The sequence below is a fragment of the Protomyctophum bolini genome, assembly GCF_963924005.1.
Source record: "Protomyctophum bolini genome assembly, chromosome: 6".
NCBI classification, from domain to species: domain Eukaryota; kingdom Metazoa; phylum Chordata; class Actinopteri; order Myctophiformes; family Myctophidae; genus Protomyctophum; species Protomyctophum bolini.
The window spans coordinates 50,584,667-50,601,653 of NC_137867.1; the positions used below are offsets into that span (position 1 = coordinate 50,584,667).

A 16,987-nucleotide genomic window follows, 5' to 3' on the forward strand; every position below is an offset into this window, starting at 1 on the left:
TTCATTATATTTCACAGTGTGTAGAATGTGTACATTTCATTATATTTCACAGTGTGTAGAATGGGTACATTTCATTATATTTCACAGTATGTAGAATGTGTACATTTCATTATATTTCACAGTATGTAGAATGGGTACATTTCATTATATTTCACAGTATGTAGAATGTGTACATTTCATTATATTTCACAGTATGTAGAATGTGTACATTTCATTATATTTCACAGTATGTAGAATGTGTACATTTCATTATATTTCACAGTATGTAGAATGTGTACATTTCATTATATTTCACAGTATGTAGAATGGGTACATTTCATTATATTTCACAGTATGTAGAATGTGTACATTTCATTATATTTCACAGTATGTAGAATGTGTACATTTCATTATATTTCACAGTATGTAGAATGTGTACATTTCATTATATTTCACAGTATGTAGAATGGGTACATTTCATTATATTTCACAGTATGTAGAATGTGTACATTTCATTATATTTCACAGTATGTAGAATGGGTACATTTCATTATATTTCACAGTATGTAGAATGTGTACATTTCATTATATTTCACAGTATGTAGAATGGGTACATTTCATTATATTTCACAGTATGTAGAATGTGTACATTTCATTATATTTCACAGTATGTAGAATGGGTACATTTCATTATATTTCACAGTATGTAGAATGTGTACATTTCATTATATTTCACAGTATGTAGAATGGGTACATTTCATTATATTTCACAGTATGTAGAATGGGTACATTTCATTATATTTCACAGTATGTAGAATGGGTACATTTCATTATATTTCACAGTATGTAGAATGGGTACATTTCATTATATTTCACAGTATGTAGAATGGGTACATTTCATTATATTTCACAGTATGTAGAATGGGTATATTTCAAACGAAAGCACAACTCGACTCGTTTACATCAGGGTCCTCCATGTTAAATTAATCAGAACATTTATTTTAAAGATGTACAAATACACACTTCTATGAATAAAAATAGGGAAATCATATAGGTACCGTTAAAGTAGCTATAATCAATAATACTATGTCAAAATGATAAAAAATTAATAAAGTGAAAGGCCAGTTTTGAATTGCAGACGTCCCTAATATAGTGTAAACTGTGTTATTTGAGAGAACAGAGCGGTTTTGAAGGAGTCTAGGGATTCATTCACACTTTCTTAACGGCCGTTGATCATATGAAATAAAACTTGTGTCAGACATTCATGTCAGGAAAGCAGAGTAGTTTAATATGTTCATTCAATTAACACAGGTTGTCTCTAAAGCACATCCGGAACGGAGTCGTGGGGAACCCTCGTTTCAAGTCGGTCCCTGTTGAGTGCTACAACCACTCACCGGAAGACGGCTCCTCCTGGACAGGAAGTGGAACTAACAGCGGCAGCAGCAAAGCATTTCGTCCGTGTGACACACCGCGCGCACGCACGCACGCACACACACACACACACAGCGCAGAGTGTATGTATTGATATGATTGACACATAGGTGTGTGCGTGTAGAGGATGGAGGACGAATGATTTTAATAATGGAATTACAATAATAACAATAATTATAACAATAACAATAATAATATAATAATAATAATAATAATAGTCGGAGGGAGGAGACAGAAACCAGGAGGATGCTAAAAGTTGTCATGTTGCTGCTGTGTGAGCACGCACACACACACGGCTCTGGTTGGTGCTTTTATTTATTATTGTTGTTGTTGTTATTATTCACTGTTTCATTCTTAATTTCATGTGTTTAATAATAATATTAATAAATACATCTTAAGCAGTAGTAGCTGTTATACGTACGTGTAGCAGTAGCCGTTCTGCTAACTAGCTAAGTTTACCCCCTAGTCATTACTGTTGTTATGATTAGCTCTTACTAATACTACAAGTATGTACTTAAAGATCAGTGCTTTTCAGCATCTGAGCCACGGACAACCATTTGATGACATTTAGCCTCTCAGACCCAAAACTAAATTATATTTTGTTTTCGTCCACAATTCTATGCTGTATTGATGTTGGTGCCATTAGGAGAGATAACATGATGTTGGTACCATTAGGAGAGATAACATGATGTTGGTACCATTAGGAGCGATAACATGATGTTGGTATTGGTACCATTAGGAGAGATAACATGATGTTACTGCCATTAGATTTAGCCTTGCAGACCCAAACTAAAGATGCTGTATTGATGTCGGTACCATTAGGAGAGATAACAGGCAAACGTTGATCAAAATAACAATTATTCTACATCCTCAAATTGTAGATAGACTTCTGGTAAATTAACTAATGCAGATGTTTAACAATAATTTAACTCGAGAACATTTAATTTTACGCTGTCAAGAGTTAAATATCTAATAAGGGTCAATAACTGACTTTATTAATAGTATTTAAGTGTTTTAGTCTAACTGACTTTATTAGTAGTATTTAAGTGTTTTAGTCTAACTGACTATTAGTAGTATTTAAGTTATTCATAGTATTGATTTTCGGTTGTGAGGTGACCACCGAACTACAACATGACATCACAGAGCTGACCACCGAACTACAACATGACATCACAGAGCCGCGGCGAAGAGAAAACCACCGCTCTCCCCAGCCCTTCTCCCTGTTTTTACTCACCACCACTCCACGTTATTGCAGCTCCGATGGTCACCAGAGCGGTGGTCACCTCACCACCGGAGAGTTGGTCACCTCACCACCGGAGGGGTGGTCGGTCACCTCACCATCGGAGCAGTGGTCACCTCACCACCGGAGAGGTGGTCACCTCACCACCGGAGGGGTGGTCACCTCACCACCGGAGAGTTGGTCACCTCACCACCGGAGAGTTGGTCACCTCACCACCGGAGCAGTGGTCACCTCACCACCGGAGCAGTGGTCACCTCACCACCGGAGAGGTGGTCACCTCACCACCGGAGCAGTGGTCACCTCACCACCGGAGGGGTGGTCACCTCACCACCGGAGAGTTGGTCACCTCACCACCGGAGGGGTGGTCACCTCACCACCGGAGGGGTGGTCACCTCACCACCGGAGAGTTGGTCACCTCACCACCGGAGGGGTGGTCACCTCTCCACCGGAGCAGTGGTCACCTCACCACCGGAGAGGTGGTCACCTCACCACCGGAGGAGTGGTCACCTCACCACCGGAGAGGTGGTCACCTCACCACCGGAGGGGTGGTCACCTCACCACCGGAGGGGTGGTCACCTCACCACCAAAAAACTATACTATGAATAACGCTTCAGTCACAATGTCTCTCTCTCTCTCTCTCTCCCTCCCCCCACCCCCAGGTCACTGCTCCCATGCCCGTCCCCCCCTGGAGAAGATGTTCTGACCCCTGACCCTGTCCCCTGACCCCCCGACCCCGTCCCGTCATGGAGAGGCCTCAGTTCGAGGCGTGGCTGGATTCCGTGTCTGCATCGTTCGTCTCGCTGAGCGACGCTCAGAGGAACGCCTCGCTGGACCGTCTGATCTCGCTGAGCGGAGCATCCCAGCTGAGACACCTGTCCAACGGCCTGGAGGTACGTCTGTCCCCCTGTCTGTCCCCCTGAGACACCTGTCCCCCTGTCTGTCCCCCTGAGACACCTGTCCCCCTGACACACCTGTCCCCCTGACACACCTGTCCCCCTGACACACCTGTCCAACGTTCTGGAGGTATGTTAGTCCCCCTCACTTCACACAGGTGTGATTTTATATTTCCATATCGTCCTCCCCTAGGCTGATACTATATTTATTATTGAGGGGTGCTAGCCCCTCCCCTAGCCCCTCCCCTCTGCTGATACTATATTTATTTTTGAGGGGTGCTAGACCCTCCCCTAGCCCCTCCCCTCTGCTGATACTATATTTATTTTTGAGGGGTGCTAGCCCCTCCTATATATACAGGTTTAATGTTTAATGGGAAAATGTACTTCATCTTGTCCCTAAACACAAATATTAAAGGACCACTTCACCACTTTTCAACCTATCTTCATATAATCGGTCCTCACTAATAATCGTGAAAAAATGGTGCAATTTCTTTCTACTCGGTCTGTGTCTCATAGGAAGGCTGTGGGCAGTTCAGAAACCGTCTTCCAGTGACATCATCGATGGTGAATACAAGCTAATAAAAACTGCAGGCTTTCTAGTACTGAAAAGTTGCAATGCGAAAATGGAAGCCATCGTTCTCACGATAATGAAAATCTAAATATTTTTGTTGAAAAATCTTGTTTAAAAAAAAATCTGCCTAATGATGATGTCACTGGAAGACGGTTTCTAAACTGCCCACAGCCGTCCTATGAGACACAAACTGAGTAGAAAAAAATCGTGCCATGTTTTTCATGATTATTAGTGAGGACCTATTATATGAAGATAGGTTGAAAAGTGGTGAAGTGGTCCTTTAAGTGCCATTAACGGTAAGTAAAGATAATTTAATGTTTGTGTTTGCACCGTTTGTTTTACATCACCATTACATCACCTGATCAACATGAGTTGGACTTTAATATATTAGCGCCCCCCATTTCACACAGGTGTGATTTTTAACCCCTAGACTTCATTCCATGTGCTATATATATATTTTTTAACCCCTTCTAGGCGCTCGTGAAGAGAGACTTTGTGCGTCTGCTGCCCCTGGAGCTGTCCTTCTACCTGCTGAGGTGGCTGGACCCCGAAACCCTCCTGACCTGCTGTCTGGTCTGCAAGACCTGGAACAAGGTAAAATATACACCCTACACCACCCTGAAACCCTCCTGACCTGCTGTCTGGTCTGCAAGACCTGGAACAAGGTAAAATATACACCCTACACCACCCCGAAACCCTCCTGACCTGCTGTCTGGCCTGCAAGGAACAAGGTACCTATACACCCTAAATTATACACCCTACGCCCTAAATTATACACCCTACGCCCTAAAATATACGCCCTATGTCACCCTGAAACCCTCCTGACCTGTAAGGGTCCATTTGTACACACAGAGTTCTCTCTTTAGGACATCCACACATCCTCGTGACCGGTACCCGTGTGTTGGTTCCAACACCACTAGTTTGCTGGCTGGCAGCTCTTGGTGTCTTTTACAATTACAATTTCGGCATTTAGCAGACGCTCTTAATCCAGAGCGACTTACATTAAGCAAGAACAAAAGCATGGGAATGCATCACATAAAAGCATTTATCATGAAACATGCGTAAGCTAAGAAAGTACAGTAACAGTGGAATATCTATATAATGAAACTATACATATAAACTATACATATATACTACTATGCTATACATATACATGGTGTGCTATGACTATATACAATGCAATTCTAGTGCTGTCTACATAACATGCTATAAGTCTGTATCAAATGCTATCCAAGTCTACAGAAATGCTATCTAAGGGGGGTAGGGTAAGTGCTATGGGCCATGATGGAGTCTGAAAGGTGGGTTTTCAGACTACGGCGGAAGATTGGGAGTGATGCTGCAGTTCTGACTGCAATGGGAAGTGCATTCCACAGTTTTGGAGCCAGAAGGGAGAAGAGTTTGGGACGTGTGGAGCGTTGTCCCGGCGTTTTAAGTGAGGGTACTTCCAGCTTCCCTGCGTTGGCTGATCTGAGTGCGCGGGAGGGTTTGTAGGGTTCAATCATACTTGTGAGATATGGGGGAGCCATACCTTTGGTTGCTTTGAATGCCAGCATCAGAGTTTTGTATTCTGTGCGGGCAGCGACCGGGAGCCAGTGGAGGGAGCGGAGCAGGGGGGAGACATGTGAGAATTTTGGCTGGTTGAAGCGAGCTGCGGCATTTTGGATCAGCTGGAGAGGCTTAAGTGCACATGCTGGTAGGCCAGTAAGGAGGGAGTTGCAATAGTCGAGTTTTGACAAGACTGTCTTTGGAAGTTTCCTGCTAGTCTCATTCTCCTGGCTGTTATTTTATGGCTCACCCTTGTGGCATTCCATCATTACAGATACATGTTGCTGACTGTACTGCACACAACCTTCTGCTGTAGCACCACCAGTGTATCTACCGTACCGTCTAGAGACTTCTGCAGGTTCTGCAGGGTTGGCTTCAGGGTCCAGCATTCACTGCCGTGCCGGAGAACAGACTCTATACCGTTACATAGAACAGACTCTATACCGTTACATAGAAGAAGCTGTGTTCGATTTGACGGGGGAGGTTGGAGTTCCATACAATGGTCAGGCCATTCAGGGCCCTCCATGGTCAGGCCATTCAGGGCCCTCCATGGTCAGGCCATTCAGGGCCCTCCATGGTCAGGCCAATCGGGGCCCTCCATGGTCAGGCCAATCGGGGCCCTCCATGGTCAGGCCAATCAGGGCCCTCCATGCAAGTGCCTTCCTCACCTTAAGATCTTACTCTGTTGAGTTGACCCATGAGCCCATGCAGGTTCCTTAGCACAGTTCCTCCTGTTGGTGTCAGAGGTGGATGTTCCGATGGGATGTTATAGGCTATACCTGTAGCCGGTGGCTGACCTTGGCACACTCTAGCCTGCCTCCACTCTGGTCAGGAGCTCCTGAGCTGGTTCCACGTGGGTCAGAGAGCAGGCTGATGTCTGTTTAGTCCAGTCTGTCAGGACTACTGTGGGGTGTCGTCTTGACCTCCTTGGTGTTGGAGTGAAGCCAAGATCCTGCTCTCTCCACTGATGATTTACTGAGCGCATATAATCCAGGACTATGATGAATAGGTGACCCCAGATGGTGACCCCATCTTGGGTTACCACCTTGGCCCTTGTTCCTGCATACATGGTCTCTATTGCCCAGAGTTAAGTTGGGAGGGACACTGAAGGCCTTGAGGATCTTCACCATCGTGTGGATCAAGTCAAATGCCTTTTTGAAGTTGATGAAGCTACAGCAGTCGAGTTATCCTTTTTCACCTCCTCGATCATTCTCTTTACCAAGATCTGTGCTACGGAAAACCATTTTGGTTCTCCCTCAGTATCCTGTTTACTTTTAGTCTGTTTACCTTCGTGGTGGTTGGCAGAGTCTGTCTGTACTGAACTACTGTCAGTCTGGCTTCAGGTTTCCAGCTTCGAGAGGTTTCCATTTTGTTCCATGTTACAGACCCGTAAGGGTCCCTTTGGTTCCATGTGTTACACTCTCAGAGTCACAGACCCGTAAGGGTCCCTTTGGTTCCATGTGTTACACTCTCAGAGTCACAGACCCGTAAGGGTCCCTTTGGTTCCATGTGTTACACTCTCAGAGTCACAGACCCGTAAGGGTCCCTTTGGTTCCATGTGTTACACTCTCAGAGTCACAGACCCATAAGGGTCCCTTTGGTTCCATGTGTTACACTCTCAGAGTCACAGACCAGTAAGGGTCCATTTGGTTCCATGTGCTACACTCTCAGAGTCACAGACCCGTAAGGGTCCATTTGGTTCCATGTGCTACACTCTCAGAGTCACAGACCCATAAGGGTCCCTTTGGTTCTCATTTAAGGGTTGACCGTACGTTGTTGTCGGTGACGTCACACAGACCTCATGATGGTGGCTTTATAACCCGATCTCCAGAACGTGAGCAGAGAGAGAAACCGATCAGTTCTGCATGTGCTCGGTACGTACGGATCTACACGCGCTCAGTACGTACAGTGGGCAGGACCCTCACCAGAATGCCGTCGAACGCCGCGGCCGCGGGAGAGCAGCCAACGCAGCAGCAACAAACGTCTGACGTCAAACAGCAGAGACATGGACGGATACTCTACGATCAGGAGTTCACCGCCGATCCCTCCCTGAGCTTCGGTTCGGGCCGGTTCCACCCGTACGGCCACGGAGATCCCGGCGACGGCTCGTCGGACACAACGGAGGATTCCGAACCGGAGCGCCGCCGCCCGGCCTTCGGGGGAACTCGGGGCGGTTGGTGGTCGTCGGGTCGACGCGGAGGCGAGCCCGAGGACCTCGCCGCCGCCGCCTCCTCCTGCGCCCGCGGCCGCTGCTGCAGGTGCAGCGGCCGTCGCGGGAGGGAAGGCGACTATTGCGGCCGGGGTTCCGCCTTGTCGGAGAGACGCAGCTGGGAGGGGACTCTGTCGGGGCTGGATGGCGGCGAGGAGGAGGAAGACCCGGGCTGGATCCCGCTGTCGGATCTGGATGGCGGCCCGGAGGAAGACCCGGGCTGGGAGGAGACTCTTTCGGATCCGGATGGCCTCAAGGAGGAGGAAGACCCGGGCTGGTTCCCTCCTCCTCTGTCTGATCTGGAGGAGGATCCGCTGGTCCCTCCTCCTCGGCTCCTGGAATACGACACAGACGAGGACGGCGGCGGAGGAGCTGACGAGTCGTTGGTGGACTGCGGCGACTTCTTCCTCCCTGGAGGAGGAGGACCAGACCACTATGCCCGGTCTGGAGGAGGAGGACCAGACCGCTATGCCCGGTCTGGAGGAGGAGGACCGGACCACTATGCCCGGTCTGGAGGAGGAGGACCGGACCGCTACGTCCGGTCTGGAGGAGGAGGACCAGACCACTATGGCCGGTCTGGAGGAGGAGGACCAGACCACTATGCCCGGTCTGGAGGAGGAGGACCGGACCACTATGCCCGGTCTGGAGGAGGAGGACCGGACCACTACGTCCGGGTCGACACGGCCGTGGTCGCAGACTCCGAGGACAGCTGCGAGGAGGAGCGGGATTCCGAGGATTCCGAGCCTCCTCCTCTCCGCTACAACACCGCCACGTCTGAGCTCATGGAGGCGCGCCTGGCGCGGGCCATGTGCGAGCGCCGCGCCCAGGCCCTGCAGCAGAAGACGGCCCTGGAGGCGCGGCTCCGCCAGGCCACGGAGCAGCTGCGCCTGGCCAAGGCCATGGAGGCGCGCCTCTCCCACGCCATGCGGCAGCAACGGCAGCTCGCCGCCGCCATGGCCGAGCGGCTCTCGCTGGAGCAGCGGCTGGCGGCCGCCGTGGAGCAGCAGCGGCACCTGGCGGCCGCCATGGAGGCGCTGGCCGGCCAGGAGCCCCGGGCGGTCGTCGAGGTCGCCACGACGTCGGCCGCCGGCGTCGGCGGGGGAACTCGTCGCGACTCGGACGAGTCGTCCAGTCCCGTCCCGGCCGACCGGCGCCTCATCGACGCTCTGCCGCGGATCACCGTCGGCGTCGCCGCGGGCGACGGGGGCACCGCCGACTCGTGCTGTCCCATTTGCTGCGGCGAGTACCTGGCGGGTGAGCAGTTCACTGCGCTGCCCTGCAAGCACGGCTTCCACCGGCCCTGCGTGGCCCAGTGGCTCCGCAAGTCTGGAACATGCCCCGTGTGTCGCTACGCCCTGACGTAGGTCTGGAACATGCCCCGTGTGTCGCTACGCCCTGACGTAGGTCTGGAACATGCCCCGTGTGTCGCTACGCCCTGACGTAGGCCTGGAACATGCCCTGTGTGTCGCTACGCCCTGACGTAGGTCTGGCCCAGTGGCACAACCTACCTCGCACCCTATTGGTCCGACTGTCAACCTAACCATAACAGCAGCACGGGAGAAGCGCAATCCGACCGGTGTTTTCCACGTGGTCCGTTGGTGTGTGTCTAGAGTATATATGAATAGAGAAGACACAAGTTCTCCTTTCATTAAGTTGCTCAAAAGCGCATGAGGCGATTTCACTCCTCCTTCCTGGTAGGAACAGAGTGCATTCTGGGACGGATTGCAATGGTGAGTGGCCCCAAACACATGAACGCGTTGAACGCGCACGAGCGTCGTCCGTCGTGAACGTGTACAATGATAGTCAACGGACAGTGCGTTCATGTGTTTGGGGCCAGGCTGCAATACCTTAATTCGGCCACTATGTCCATTTCGCCTCAGGGTTTCCTCCGGGTGCCTTTTCTATTCATATATACTCTAAGGTCTAGCCTCTTCCTACGACCGGCTTTGTGTGTGTGTGTGTAACCCATAGTGATGATTTGATTGGCTGAGCAATGTACGTATTGAGGATAAAAAGTGAGGACTTCAATTGCGATTGGTCAGAATTAGACGATGTAAGATGATAAGACACTTCACACTCGTGTGATTCTTAGCGACCTGTTCTCCCAGAGGGGGGGGGGGGGGTGAGTGTGTGTGTGTGTGTGTGTGTGTCGCCTGGTTTGCTTGTGCATACCGTCAGTGAGCCGAAGGTAGTAACAACACCCGCATTTTTGTTACTAAAACTTTTGATAAATTACATTTTGTCTCATGAAAAACTTCATAAGAACATTTTTTTGTAATTCATAATATGAGACTACGATAAGGCTCTGTCTATCACCATCCATCTTCAGCCGCTTATTCGTAGTCAGGTTGCGGGGGAAACAGTTCCAGCACAGAGCTCCCTCTCCGGAGAAACACTTCCTTCTGAGGTGTTCCAAGGCCAGTTTTTCCCGGGGTCTCCTCCCAGTGGAGATATAATCCATCTGGTCCTTGGTCTGCCCGGGGTCTCCTCCCAGTGGCACATTCCTAGGGAGACGCCCGAGAGGCATCCTAACCAGATGCCCGAACCACCTAAACTGCCTGCTTTCCAGGTGAACAAGCAGCGAGTCTAACATAAGAAATCACACTCATGTGAAGTGAGCGGTGCCTTTTATCACAATGATGACGTCTGATGATGTCAACAACATGATGTCCAATCAAACGGACACACAAAGCTGGCCATAGGAGGCTCGTCAAATAATAGAAGTCTGCAATCTCTATCTATAATCTCTATCTATAATCTAATCTATAATCTCTATCTATAATCTCTATCTATAATCTAATCTATAATCTCTATCTATAATCTAATCTATAATCTCTATCTATAATCTCTATCTATAATCTAATCTATAATCTAATCTATAATCTCTATCTATAATCTCTATCTATAATCTCTATCTATAATCTCTATCTATAATCTCTATCTATAATCTAATCTATAATCTCTATCTATAATCTAATCTATAATCTCTATCTATAATCTAATCTATAATCTAACAGGTGATCTCGTCCTGCACAGAGGTGTGGCAAGGTGTTTGCTCCGACCTGGGCTGGAGGATAGACGAGTCCATTCAGGTACGGATGGAACCATATTGTAACTCATATTGTAATAATAATTATGAGTATATGAACTCATATTGTAACTCTATTTTAATTTCCAAGAATCGAAGTAACATTGACTATGTATCGTTCTGCAATGCAAATAATCGTTATCAAATTGTTTTGCTATGACAATAACCGATTGTATCAATACTACATTTTTGTGCGTGGTATTTAGCAATCTTTAGAATACATTTACGGTATCGTATCGTAACGCTGCTAAAATGTATCGTTGCGCCCCTACATCCAGGAGGCTCCTGCTCACGGCGAGGCTCCTCTCATGCAGGCTCCCCGTGCGGAGGCTGCTGATGCCGAGGCTCCTCACTGGAAGGCTGCTCACGCTGTAGCTCCCTGTGCCGAGGCTGCTCACGCTGTAGCTCCCCGTGCCGAGGCTCCTCACGCTGTAGCTCCCCGTGCCGAGGCTCCTCACGCTGTAGCTCCCCGTGCAGAGGCTGCTCACGCTGGGGCTCCCCGTGCCGAGGCTGCTCACGCTGTAGCTCCCCGAGCCGAGGCTGCTCACGGCGAGGCTCCCCACTGGAAGGCTGCTCACGCTGGGGCTCCCCGTGCCGAGGCTGCTCACGGCGAGGCTGCTCACGCTGAGGCCCCCCGTGCCGAGGCTTCTCACGGCGAGGCTGCTCCCTGGAAGGCTCCTCACTGGAAGGCTGCTCACGGCAAGGCTCCTCACGGCGAGGCTCCTCACTGGAAGGCGGTCTACCTGAAGGCGCGGCGCCGCATGACGCAGTTGCGCGAGCAGCGGGCGTTCGAGACGTCGTCGCTGATCGGCCACAGCGCGCGCGTCTACGCGCTCTACTACAGGGACGGCCTGCTCTGCACCGGTACGTCTCTGCTGCTATTAACGACCTCTTAACAACCCGTAAGGCTCGGACCACCTCTTAACGACCTCTTAACGACCCGTAGGTTCAGACGACCTCTCGGCCAAGCTGTGGGACGTGCGGACGGGCCAGTGCGTCTACGGCATCCAGACGCACACCTGCGCCACGGTCAAGTTTGACGAGACCAAGCTGGTGACGGGCTCCTTCGACAACACCGTTGCATGCTGGGAGTGGAGCACGGGCGCCAAGATCCAGCAGTTCAGAGGTCACACGGGGGCAGGTCAGTTCAAAGGTCACACGGGGGCGGGTCAGTTCAAAGGTCACAAATTATTTAACTCATTCATGGCCGAGATCGTCTGTGGACGCCCTTTTTGAAGCTACCATGATTACTACAACATGACCACTGCATTCCTAGATTACAACATGACCACTGCATTCCTAGATTACAACATGACCACTGCATTCCTAGATTACAACATCTGTGTGTGTGTGTGTGTGTGTGTGTGTGTGTGTGTGTGTGTGTGTGTGTGTGTGTGTGTGTGTGTGCGTGCGTCTGTGCGTGTGTGTGTGTGTGTGTGTGCGTCTGTGTCTTCCAGTATTCAGCGTGGACTATAACGACGGCCTGGACATCCTGGTCAGCGGGTCGGCAGACTTCACGGTGAAGGTTTGGGCTCTGACCGCCGGGGTGTGTCTGAACACCCTGACGGGTCACACTGAGTGGGTCACCAAGGTATGACCCCCTAATGTTACATTAAGCTGTAGTTTACTGTGATTCTCATCTACATTAACCTGTAGTTTACTGTGATTCTCATCTACATTAACCTGTAGTTTACTGTGATTCTCATCTACATTAACCTGTAGTTTACTGTGATTCTCATCTACATTAACCTGTAGTTTACTGTGATTCTCATCTACATTAACCTGTAGTTTACTGTGATTCTCATCTACATTAACCTGTAGTTTACTGCGATTCTCATCTACATTAACCTGTAGTTTACTGCGATTCTCATCTACATTAACCTGTAGTTTACTGTGATTCTCATCTACATTAACCTGTAGTTTACTGTGATTCTCATCTACATTAACCTGTAGTTTACTGTGATTCTCATCTACATTAACCTGTAATTTACTGTGATTCTCATCTACATTAACCTGTAGTTTACTGTGATTCTCTTCTACATTAACCCCCCCCCCCTCTCATCCAATGACAGAGAGGTATACTCACCCTCTCATCCAATCACAGGTGATCTTACAGCAGAGTGAAGTTGAGAGTGTGGTTCACAGTCCTGGAGATTACATCCTGTTGAGTGCTGATAAATATGAGATTAAGGTAAGATCACCTCTATGTCTATGTCTCTATCTATCTCTCTCACAACACAGCTAATGTGAAGTTGTGGCCTCTAGGCTAACCGCTATGCTAACCACTGTGTTGTGTTATTGAAGGTGTGGCCTCTAGGCTAACCGCTATGCTAACCACTGTGTTGTGTTATTGAAGGTGTGGCCTCTAGACTAACCGCTAGGCTAACCACTGTTATTGAAGGTGTGGCCTCTAGGCTAACCGCTACGCTAACCACTAGGCTAACCACTGTTATTGAAGGTGTGGCCTCTAGGCTAACCGCTACGCTAACCACTAGGCTAACCACTGTTATTGAAGGTGGGGCCTCTAGGCTAACCGCTAGGCTAACCACTAGGCTAACCACTGTGTTGTGTTGTTGAAGATGTGGCCTCTAGGCTAACCACTGTGTTGTGTTATTTAAGGTGTGGCCTCTAGGCTAAACGCTAGGCTAACCACTGTTATTGAAGGTGTGGCCTCTAGGCTAACCGCTAAGCTAACCACTGTGTTGTGTTATTGAAGGTGTGGCCGCTAGGCTAACCACTGTGTTGTTATTGAAGGTGTGGCCGCTAGGCAGAGAGATAAACTGCGTGTGTCTGAAGACTCTGTGTGTGTCTGCGGACCGCAGCGTGAGCCTGCAGCCGCGGCTGCAGTTTGATGGACGACACATAGTCTGCAGCTCCGACCTGGGAGTCTACCAGTGGGACTTCGCCAGCTTCGAGGTGCTCAGGTAAACGGTGTGTGTGTGTGTGTGTGTGTGCGTGTGTGTGCGTGTGTGTGTGTGTGTGTGTGTGTGTGTGTGTGTGTGTGTGTGTGTGTGTGTGTGTGTGTGTGTGTGTGTGTGTGTGTGTGTGTGTGTGTGTGTGTGTGTGTGTGTGTTTTGTCACTTCGCTACTCAGTCTGGAAAGGCTCCCATCTCCAAGGTAGGCGGGACTTGTAAAAGGGTGAAGTCGACCGGTGGCCTCTGATTGGTCTGTGGTGCAGGTTGGGGGATAAACACCTGTTAGACGTCGTATCAATGGACAGCTACTGCTGTTGTCCTGCGACGTCCCCTTATCGTTCACTAAACTCACCCCACACAGCTACTGCTGTTGTCCTGCGACGTCCCCTTATGGTTCACTAAACTCACCCCACACAGCTACTGCTGTTGTCCTGCGACGTCCCCTTATCGTTCACTATACTCACCCCACACAGCTACTGCTGTTGTCCTGTGACATTGTTAATTGAGGACCACCTTATTGATCAGGCTTATCGAGCCGGGTTCTTATCAATCTAATCTCCAACAGGGTGATCAAAGTTAAGTTAATTAAACATGTCATTAATCTCCAACAGGGTGATCAAAGTTAAGTTAATTAAACATGTAATTAATCTCCAGCAGGGTGATCAAAGTTAAGTTAATTAAACATGTAATTAATGTCCAACAGGGTGATCAAAGTTAAGTTGATTAAACATGTAATTAATCTCCAACAGGGTGATCAAAGTTAAGTTAATTAAACATGTAATTAATGTCCAACAGGGTGATCAAAGTTAAGTTAATTAAACATGTAATTAATCTCCAGCAGGGTGATCAAAGTTAAGTTAATTAAACATTTAATTAATGTCCAACAGGGTGATTAAAGTTAAGTTAATTAAACATGTAATTAATCTCCAACAGGGTGATCAAAGTTAAGTTAATTAAACATGTAATTAATCTCCAACAGGGTGATCAAAGTTAAGTTAATTAAACATGTAATTAATCTCCAGCAGGGTGATCAAAGTTAAGTTGATTAAACATTTAATTAATCTCCAACAGGGTGATTAAAGTCCAGGATCCAGCCAACCTGTCCCTGCTCAGCTTTGGCGAGGTTTTCGCGCTGCTCTTCGACAACCACTTCCTGTATGTCATGGACCTCCGCACGGAGGCCATCTCTGGCCGCTGGCCGCTGCCCGCCTACAGGAAGTCCAAGAGGGGCTCCAGCTTCCTGCCGGGAGGCACCGCCTGGCTGCACGGCCTGGACGGACGCAACGACTCGGGCCTGGTGTTCGCCACCAGCATGCCCGACCATAGCATCCACCTGGTGCTATGGAAGGAGAATGGCTGAATGCAGGGGCACCATAGCATTCACCAAGGACTGTGGAAGGACCATAGCATTCACCAAGGACTGTGGAAGGACCATAGCATTCACCAAGGACTGTGGAAGGACCATAGCATTCACTATAGGACTGTGGAAGGACCATAGCATTCACCTGGTGCTGTGGAAGGAGAAAGGTGAACGCTAGGACCATAGACACAGAAAGGTGAATGCCAGGAACATAGACAGAGAAAGGGAGACGCCTCCTTCGGGCGTGTCTCTCGACAGGAGACTCCTCGCGAAGCGTAGCGGCCGTATGCGCCACAGAAGGGGACGTCTGACCAGAGCCATAGAGGAAGACAGTTAGGACATTGAGGGGTCAGAAAACCGAGTGCTGTTCATGCAGCCTGGATGGAGAGAGACAAGCTGGAGTTGGAAATACATTGTTTTCAACGAGGGCGGCGCAAATAACAGCAATTTTAGTCAATGTGTGCCACATGACGACTGTTTTAAAGTATTGTACAGTAACAACTAAAGTCTCTGTAATGTTTATGTTGTACTATTACTAAAAAAAACGATCTAAAATAAAGGGATTTAAGATCATTAAAGCTGGGCTGTTGCCTGAGTCCAATGCATTTCTGCCTGCTTCCGGTCCAGGCCTTGTCCCAGTTGGTTGTCCCCATTCTCAATAGAAGTCTATGTAGGAGAGCCTCCATTGGACTGAAGCCAATAGAAGTCTATGTAGGAGAGCCTCCATTGGACTGAAGCCAATAGAAGTCTATATGTAGGAGAGCCTCCATTGGACTGAAGCCAATAGAAGTCTATGTAGGAGAGCCTCCATTGGACTGAAGCCAATAGAAGTCTATGTAGGAGAGCCTCCATTGGACTGAAGCCAATAGAAGTCTATGTAGGAGAGCCTCCATTGGACTGAAGCCAATAGAAGTATATGTAGGAGAGCCTCCATTAGACTGAAGTGAACGGAGTTGTCGTAACTCTGTCTTAGTCTATGGCTCTGCTTCTTGTGACGTTCGGTCGGCCAATCAGAGGAAAGTTTGTTTTCTCATGCCCAATAAAAGCTCATTTTGGGTTGAATTGAAAATACGTGCTGTGATTGGCCAGTAGTCACTTTGAGTGGCAGCCGCGACGCTGCGCGCCCTCCGCACTTCCGCCTGACTTCCTCCTTACGCAACGAACCGCAGCGGCCAATGAAGTCGCTCTAATGAACCGCAGCGGCCAATGAGGTCGCTCCAACGAACCCACAAACGTCTTTTTTTTTAACCCATTTAGACCTGAGGACGATTATACAAGTGAAGAGAGGAGAGTCCGCACACAGGTTTGCTCCAAGGTGTTTTTATTCAATACTTACCTTAGTCCAGCACCAGACAGGAACTACCTTTTTATACCGATTCTACAAATGTCTTCTAAATCCTGACAGTTTTCAGAAAAACCCTCATGATTCTGTCAGAGGTTCTCAAACATTTTATGTCAAGGAGCCCCAAACATGCATAATGTAATTGGCCACCGACCCCCATTTGAAACTAATGTTGTGTCATCGTCGTCGTCGTCCCCCCCCCCCCCCCCAGAAGCAAAGAATTGAGTTAAAACCTTTTGCTGGGAATGAATATAATTTCAAAGATTTGCACACATTTTCACGATAAAAAAGAAAAAGAAAAATAGCAGATCTACAAGCTAGTGCCGCACTATGAGCTGCTATTTTTGAACCTAATGATATACACCCGTTTTAACTGTCAGCCGGTGTCCCACATGGAGAGAGGTGTGTGTGTGT

The 16,987-nt window shown here is 48.5% G+C and overlaps 1 protein-coding gene across 2 annotated transcripts; it reads left to right on the forward strand.

The window, feature by feature from the left end:
- Positions 1-1,488: 1,488 nt before the first annotated feature.
- Positions 1,489-16,987, forward strand: fbxw2 (F-box and WD repeat domain containing 2). Of its 2 annotated transcripts, XM_080765179.1 has the most exons (10): positions 1,489-1,711; positions 3,310-3,540; positions 4,589-4,708; positions 10,886-10,960; positions 11,235-11,820; positions 11,903-12,097; positions 12,414-12,547; positions 13,061-13,147; positions 13,711-13,880; positions 14,943-16,986. In XM_080765179.1, exons 2-10 carry the CDS (start codon positions 3,394-3,396, stop codon positions 15,229-15,231), a joined length of 1,803 nt encoding a protein of 600 aa, XP_080621305.1. In that variant the 5' UTR covers positions 1,489-1,711; positions 3,310-3,393; the 3' UTR covers positions 15,232-16,986. The 2 variants fall into 2 exon arrangements, with proteins under 2 accessions (XP_080621305.1, XP_080621306.1); XM_080765180.1 differs by lacking the exons at positions 1,489-1,711; positions 3,310-3,540; positions 4,589-4,708 and adding an exon at positions 4,742-4,779 and having other exon boundaries at positions 14,943-16,987.

Coding starts and splice junctions, on each gene's coding strand:
- fbxw2 (XM_080765179.1), top strand. CDS start 3,394: ATGGAGAGGCCTCAGTTCGAGGCGTGGCTGGATTCCGTGTCTGCATCG. Junction 4,709..10,885: donor TCTGCAAGACCTGGAACAAG/GTAAAATATACA, acceptor ATAATCTAACAG/GTGATCTCGTCCTGCACAGA. Junction 13,148..13,710: donor CTGATAAATATGAGATTAAG/GTAAGATCACCT, acceptor TTGTTATTGAAG/GTGTGGCCGCTAGGCAGAGA.